This window comes from Henckelia pumila, chromosome 4 (assembly GCF_033568475.1).
Source record: "Henckelia pumila isolate YLH828 chromosome 4, ASM3356847v2, whole genome shotgun sequence".
Lineage (NCBI taxonomy): Eukaryota > Viridiplantae > Streptophyta > Magnoliopsida > Lamiales > Gesneriaceae > Henckelia > Henckelia pumila.
In genome coordinates this window covers 113,601,454-113,609,989 of record NC_133123.1, presented here as the reverse complement: position 1 = coordinate 113,609,989, position 8,536 = coordinate 113,601,454, and the positions used below count along the sequence as shown (strand labels likewise).

Sequence of the window (8,536 nt, the reverse complement as noted above, 5' to 3'; positions counted from 1 at the left end):
GCCTCTGGAGTTCATCAGACATCGAGGCTTGCATATAGCATTTGGTCTTGATGTCATGGTCCCACCATGCATCAAGCTTGGCCAATTCCTCCGGACTAACATCAGCTGGTGCTTCCTTCGGAGGTGCTTTCTCTAACACATAGAGCATTTTCTCCGAAGTTAAGACAATCTTCAACTTCCGGAACCATTCCGTATAGTTGGCGCCAGTCAGCTTGTTTTGTTCGAGGATCGAGAATAAAGGATTTCGCGAATTCATTGTATGAAATACTGAAAAGGAAAACAGACATATATCAATGATTGTTTAACAATTTACTAAGACATAAAATAGGCGAATTTAATTTTATGAATCTCACTCCCACTATTTTAACGATTTCACCACCCTCTAGTGAAAACGGGAAACTTTTTCCTTAGTGAGAACATGGAGTCCAATTGACAAACTTATGGTCCCGAATAATATCAGCCAACCATAATTCTCAAAAGGTAGAGCCCAATTGCTTCCAAAGCAACCCCCATGTATTTACCTCATGTCCAATAAGGGCCCAATAATATGACGCCGTTTAAAGTGACATGTCAAGATGACCCATCAATATTAAGTTGTGATGGACGGTCGCCATGTGGATCCCCCAATAATATGAGCCGATCCCATGGGAGTTCCACCCAACTTACAACATTTGTCGATCCAATGTACAGCTTTCCGACGGACGGGCCCCCCCAATAATATGAGCCGGACCGTATCCGCGGGTAGCATCACATACATTGACCGTTGATGGAAGGTAGGAACATTTAAACAATATTTAAATTTCCTTTATTTATCTTGATATAAATTTTAAATCATATTTAAAATGAGGGATTTTATTTATAAAAATATTTGTCTCATCATATTTAATTTATTGCATGCATTGCCGGATTCACGCAATTTATGTCTAAACATGCATACAATCATAATATCACATATTATATAGGATGATCGATTCCATTTCTAATTGACCCGTGGTTGCCAATCACGGGTCTTAGTCCAATCCTAGGTAATATGCAGTATGCAAATGCAATCCTATTACATATGCTTCCAATTTACATTTCTTCAGTCTTCATTGTCTGCTGGGCCCACCATCTTCAAATCTTGATCTCCCACTAAATCTAATGTATTTACAATAAATAACAATGACAAGTAGGGGATACATTTTTAGGGGTGGGAACGGGCTATAAACCAAGCCCACTTTTATTACATATGACATTCATATCGGGCCATAAACCAGGCCCATTAATAAAACCAACAACAATAAAGACAAAATGTAAATTCCTAACATACACCTACAAAATTGGTCATGGCAATCGATCATCCTTATCCAATAACATTTAATTCAAAATTAATTTATTGGATAACATGCTGTGGCAATTCAAATTTAAACAAGATAAAATCATATTTTATATATAAAATCACATTTCACATATAAAATCATATTTTATCTCCATATCAAATAAAATCATATTTTATCTATAAAATCCAATTTTACAAATAAAATCATATTTTACTCAATATATCATAAGATCATATCTTATCATCAATTGTACCAAAATAATTGATTTCAAAATTCAATTTACGGATTTAATATTAAAATTTTCCAAAAATTCAAATTTATCCAAAATCAATTTTAAAATTTACGGACTCGAACAATTCGATCCGAAATCTCGTGAACCAATCAAAAACAATTTTTGACCGGACCAAAAATAAAATTTTAACATATTAAAATTAATTTTTAATAAAATATTAATTTTTCCCGCGAGCCACCCGGGACACTCCCGGGTTGGCCCGCACCCGGGGCGCGGGCCGGGGCAGCCCGGCTGCCCCCTTAGGGCAGCAACGCTTGCTGCCCTGGCGGCGCCTGGCGCCGCCGCTGGGCGGCGCCGAGCGCCGCCCCTGGGCGGCGCCGAGCGCTGCCCTGCGCAGCGCCCAGCGCTGCGCTGGGCAGCGCACAGCGCTGCCCTGGGCAGCGCCGTGCGCCGCCCTGGGCAGCGCCGTGCGCCGCCCTGGGCGGCTCCGTGCGCCCCCTTTGGGCTGCGCCGTGCGCCGCCCCTGGGGGCAGCGACCATCGCTGCCCCTTCCGGGCAGCGATCCAATCGCTGCCCGGGTTTCGCCCCCGGAAAAAATTTTTTTTTTTTTTTTTTTTATTAAAAATATTTATTTTGTTTCAAAAACCGAGACTCAAAAATTTTGTACAATTGATTAATTCAATCGATTGATCTGAGCAACCTGGCTCTGATACCACTGTTGTAGAACTGGCGAGTTCCCAGACCAATTAAACGATTGATACCCGGTGCAGCGGAAGTTTAAAAATTTTCTCATGGAACGATTCCATGGTGTGGGTATCAACCATACAACGATTGAATTATTGTTTGTGTAAAATTTAAATAACAATTAAATAAATTTTACCTCAAATCTCGCAACGAGATTAATGGACACCAACAGAACAATTCTGCTCTTGTTGTCTCTCCCTGGAACCGATGAACGCCTTCAATCAGGTCCACGAACAGAGGTTTAATCCCTCTGATAGATTGCACTAGAAAATCTATCAGAAGTTTTCTGCGAAGAGAATACACGAATTTGATTCGTTATTCCTTACTGTGATTCAAAATCACAGACCGGAATTTCTCTGTGACAGAGCAAGGGGGCGGCCGAAATATTATTTGAGAGAGCTAGGGTTTTTCGATTTTTGCTCTAAAAAATTATGACCTGTTGTGTGTAATTTCTGTACTGAAATAACTTATTTATAATGCAGGCCACTAACACCTTAGGGCCCATTAATCATAAGCTGGGGCCCGACAAGCAAAGCCCGCTCGTTCAGAAATTAATATAAAATTCATCGTGACTCCGATTGATGAAACGATTTCACCAATGTGCACAGAAACCATTTCTGCACGTTTTAAAGTCAAAATAAATTTTCCTGAATCCGAATTCAGTGGTTTCCAAAAATGTCCATCCCTATGTCATTTTAGGAAACCCTACTCCCTTACTCTTAATTAAGAAGTCCAACTCCTTAGTTCATTAAATTTAACTCTTTAAATTTAACTATCTCAACGGGGATTAAAACTCCATTACACTGTGTGACCCTCAATGGTTCAGGGATACAGCTAGCCGTGGGCTCACAACTCCTTGTGACTCGGAACAACACTTTCCGACTTGCCCAACGAATCATGGTAAAGCGCCTAGCAACATCGCCCCATGATTCCCTAGGTATCACTGATAGTGCCTACAAGAACCAGTAGATTTTGGTTAGCGTACAGTACGGTCCCTTCATCCATATATCCCGATCGAATCAACAACCATTGGTATATCGAGAGTCGCTCAAGATTCGATAACTATGCAATACATCTTGAAGATCAAATTAGTGACATCGCATGTGCTACTAAGAAACCATTTCTTAAATCACATCAATTACTCTGGCCAGAGATTTATCACACTAATATCTCCTCAGATCGCATAGGATATCCACACTCGCAAGTATGTGGTGAATCCTTGACAACAATGCATTGACTCCTATATGTGTCGTAACTGTACCCAATCTCGACACCTGATGACCCCCATAGAGTCGGTAAACGAGTCAAAGCACAGCACTAGCATATAGAGTCTCCATGATGTTTCAAGTCGTAAGGACTAATGGTGTACAACCAAAACCGCGGACTTAATCCACTCGATAAGCGATAACCACTTGGAAAGTCCGGATAAGGTAGTTCGATTATTCATCCTATGAATATCCATTTGCATGCTTCGAACATCTCCATGTTCCCTACCAATGAAACGTGGTACTCCGCATCGCAAATGCTAGTCTCAAACTCGAGCGATCCTTATCCTTATTATCGGACGGCTCAATCGACTAGGAACGGTTTTAGAACATACAGTGACTATAAGATGTATTTCATGATAGACATCTCCATGTTCTACCACATCTTACATACACTATAGTATATTCAAGGTCTTTATCAAAACAACAATAGTATATCACAATATAACAATATGAAGTAATATAAAGTCATTGCCATAAAAGTGTAAATAATATTAAACAAGAGATTGTTTATACAAAGAGTCATCAAAGCCCATAGCCACACAGTTGGCTCACTGGGCACCCACTCTTACATCTTTACCGTACAAAACACTTGTCCAAATATACGACACCTGTTGAGACACAACTTTGGATGCTCCGATCATCTACTTCGAGCGCTCCGATCTTGGCCACGTGTCAAGCACAACTTGACAACACATTGGACACCTCGCTGCTGGAGTTCGGACCGTCCGATCGTGGGATCAGATCGTCCGATATAACCTCTTCCGAACTCCATTGTAGCTTCCAAACTGCTGAAGTTTGGATCCTCCGATCTTGAGTTCGGACCATCCGAACTCACCTGAGAACAAATATTAAAAATTATATTTTAAATCCAAATTAAGCCCTTAATCCCTCTTTAATCATTTTAATCTTGTAAAATGATAATGGGCTACTACATTCTCCCTCCCTTAAGAGATTTCATCCTCGAAATCAACTCTTAATTAAACGAACTCAAACTGAAAAAAACATCCTTTTATTACCATTGAATATTTTACAAGATACAGTACTTAAAACAAAAGTACAATCAAAACAACTCAGGATGTTCTAAACGTATGCGGCTCCTTAGTTCCCAAGTGGCTTCCTCAGTTCTTCGACGCTGCCACTGAACTAGAACGAGAGGAATGATCTTGTTTCGCAACACCTTATCCTTGCAGAGAAGCATCAGTATACACAACCCTCCAGAACTATACGATAGTGCCAACACAAGCGCCAAAGTCAACCGACATCGAAGCTCACAAAATTTTTCCTCACACTCTAATGACCACTCAAAATTTATGCCTTTCCGAGTAAGTTGCATCAAAGTTCGAGATAACTGCGAGAAATTCGCAATGAAACGATGATAATATCCTTACAGACCCAAAAAACTATGGATCTCAGCCAACGTCATCGGGCGTGACCAATTCAGAACAACATCAATCTTGATCGGATCAACTAAAACTCCCTGGCTGGATATAACATGGCAAAGGAAAACCACGCGATCAATCCAAAACTCACACTTACTCAGCTTTGCGTAAAGTTTCCTCTCCCAATGAGTCTGAAAAACGAGCCTCAAATGATATGCATGCTCATCCAAATTAGAAGAATACACCAGAATATCATCGATGAACACAACCACAAACTTGTCTAAATAATAATTGAAAACACGATTCATCAAATCCATGAATACAACAGGCGCATTAGTCTACCCAAATGGCATCACCAAGAACTCATAATGCCCATATCTAGTCCGGAATGCATTCTTGGCTATATCCTGATCCTTAACTCGCATATGATGATACCCAGATCTCAAGTCAATCTTGGAATATATCGAAGTACACTGAAGCTGATCAATTAGTTCATCTATACAAGGAAAATGATACTTGTTCTTGATGATCATGCGATTCAACTGTCGATAGTCAATACACAGTCGCATAGACCCATCTTTCTTCTTCACAAAGAGAATAGGAGCTCCCCACGGAGATACAATAGATGCATATATCCCTTTTCCAAGATATCATGCAACTGTTGCTTCAACTCACGAATCTCTGACGGAGCTAGACGATATGGTGCTCACAAGATAGGTGACGTCCCTGGTATTAACTCAATGACAAACTCAACTTCCCGAACAGGAGAAAAACCTGGAATCTCATCAGGAAAAACATCAGGAAATTCATTAACGACTGGAAAATATCCTATAACAACACTCTCAGTGGACATATCAACTGCATAGATGAGATAGCCTTCCCTGCTTGACTCCAGAGCTCGACAGACTCTCAAAGCAAAAATCAAAGGCATTGGAGATCGCGATCCCTCACCATAGAAAAACCAACTATCATCCCCAACAGAATGAAACCGCACAAGTTTTGGGTAACAGTCCACTGAAGCTCGGTACGTGGTCAACATATCAATACCTAATATGCAGTCAAAATCTTCCATTGATAACACCATGAGATTCACTATCAAAACATTACCCTCAAATTCTAAAAGACAACCCAAAACTAGACATTTACCTAATGCTGACTGACCAGTTGGAGTAGAAACGTAAATTACTACATCTAGAGCGATATAGGGTAACTTGTGATGCTTGACAAAACGTGCAGATATGAAGGAATGAGATGCACTAGTGTCAATAAGAACAAAAGGAGGTATACCGCATAAAAAAATGTACCCGCAATAACCCTCATTCTCCTCAACAACTTGATCACGACTCAAAGAGAACACTTGACTCGGAGCTCATGGTCACAGATTAGAACCTCCCACTGATTGCCCTAGTGGCCTCTGCTGGATTGTAGTCTGAGAACCAGAACCAGAACCTGCACACCAGCCTGTGGACAATTCTTCTTGAGATGATCAATCTCCTCGAAATGAAAACAAGCTCCTGCAGCCTTATGGCATTTATCCATCGGGTGATTCTTCCCACAGTGAGCACATTGACCCTTCTTTGCAAAACGCATAACACCACCGGATCCAGAGGAAGAATTAGTAGAAGCAAACTTCTTAAAAGACTGGGCACGAGGACCCAAAGATTCACGGGTCGAGAAGACTGAAGCGTCCTAACATGGTTCACATTGATCTATGCCTGCCTACAAAGGTTCACCAAGCCCTCATAAGAAGTGGGGTCATCACAGACATCGACCCAATTGAAAATATCTTGGTTCAATCCCTGCAGGAAGTGATCGTACTTCGCCTTAGAATTGGCGCCAATATGAGGACAATACGGAAGGAGGTTAATAAACTTCTGCTGATACTCATCAACAGTCATGGATCCCTGCTTCAAATTAAGCAATTAAATTGATTTTTCTTGGCAGAGAGCTGGAGGAAAATGAAACTAACGGAACAATATATAGAAATCTGGCCACTTCTCATGCCCATTCTTCTGAAGTAACGGTGCAGATGCGGATCTCCACCACTTATGAGCATGCCCCTCCAAGAGGAAAGTAGCAGCCTCCATCTTCTGGTCTTCTGAACAATCAAAAACATGGAAACAACTCTCCATCCGCTCGAGCCAATCCTCAGCCACCTCAGGAATCTCGCATCCTACTAAGGGCTTAGGCCCCATCTGCAGGAACCTATGCATCTCGAAACAGCTTCTTCCCTATCGATGATAGCGGTGTGCACGGGGACGTCTCGGAGCATTACCATCTCCCCACCGACCCACACTTCCCTGGCTCTCCTCGTCTCTATCAGCCATCTGAAAGGATTAATGCACATAAAAAACCCAAAGAGCCAAGTCTAAATCCCAAAAATATCCTATGCATGCTCTGATACCATAAATATAGTGACCCGCACCATGATCACCTACTAATTAAAAGCTTAAGAATGGAATAATCTTAATTAAAACATAATCAGAATTTATTAGCGGAAATCACCAAAGTTATACAAACCCAAGCACAAGTAATCCAAAATTATTACATCCAAATCGAACCAAATTCTCAGTACCAAACTAACAAGTTATGATACAATTACCCTGAATAAACAAAGCTCCCAACAGTTGCCAAAACACTGCAACTAAGTCCGTCCTGAGCCTCCTACTCCGTCCAACCTAAGACCTGCCCCGTCTAATGGGGTGTCCAAAAAACACAAAAAAATGGATGTGAGCGAACTACGCTCAGCACGAGAGTATGAGTATACAAATATTATATGAGCATGAATGCAAATGTACGGGGTACCAATACTCAAGATCAAGAAACTCTGATCAAACAGACTTGTCGCCAAGGTATGTAACACTCTGTGTCGTCATACTAGGAGGTGGCTCACACACCCTACTATGGATATCGATGACCTGATCACGAGTACACGTGTCCAACCATCCACTAACACATCAGGGTAACCACCCTAATACAGACTATCTCAAGGATAAAAGCTTAATATGATAATTCATGAAGCATAATATCGTGACATAATATATGCAGATAAAATCATGCCATATAAATAATGCAACACATAATACATGCACACTTAGTCAGTGTATCTCTAACAATACTTTCGTACCTCAAATAATATCAGTTAAGCTACACCAGCTCTACTGTCCAAGCCTATAATCACAAGATTACTATAGTGACCCAACCCGGATCCACTACCTAATCAGAGTTACAGTACAAGAGCACGCAAAAAAAAGCTTAAAGCGTAAAGTGCGGATAATTAAAATACAACAAATCCAATCGGCAGAATACAATCGACGATATTGTTGGAAAACTGGCGAGTTCCCAGACCAATTACGATTGATACCCGGTGCAGCGGAAGTTTAAAAATTTTTCATGGAACGTTTCCATGGTATGGGTATCAACCGTTCATCGATTGAATTACGTGTGTGTAAAATTTAAATAACAATTAAATAAATTTTACCTCAAATCTCGCAACGAGATTAATGGACACCAACAGAACAATTCTGCTCTTGTTGTCTCTCCCTGGAACCGATGAACGCCTTCAATCAGGTCCACGAACAGAGGTTTAATCCC

General features: G+C 40.9%; 1 protein-coding gene across 1 annotated transcript in view; it reads right to left on the bottom strand.

Annotated features, from left to right (window-relative positions):
- Positions 1-5,648: 5,648 nt before the first annotated feature.
- Positions 5,649-8,536, bottom strand: part of LOC140861575 (uncharacterized) — a 3,293-nt gene continuing 405 nt past the window's right edge. Inside the window, exons 2-5 of the mRNA XM_073264597.1 lie at positions 7,218-7,269; positions 6,676-6,846; positions 6,392-6,631; positions 5,649-6,161 (exon numbers count right to left, since the gene is read on the bottom strand). Of these exons, the coding sequence (XP_073120698.1) occupies positions 5,649-6,161; positions 6,392-6,631; positions 6,676-6,846; positions 7,218-7,269 (976 nt within the window). The remainder of the gene's footprint in view (positions 6,162-6,391; positions 6,632-6,675; positions 6,847-7,217; positions 7,270-8,536) is intronic.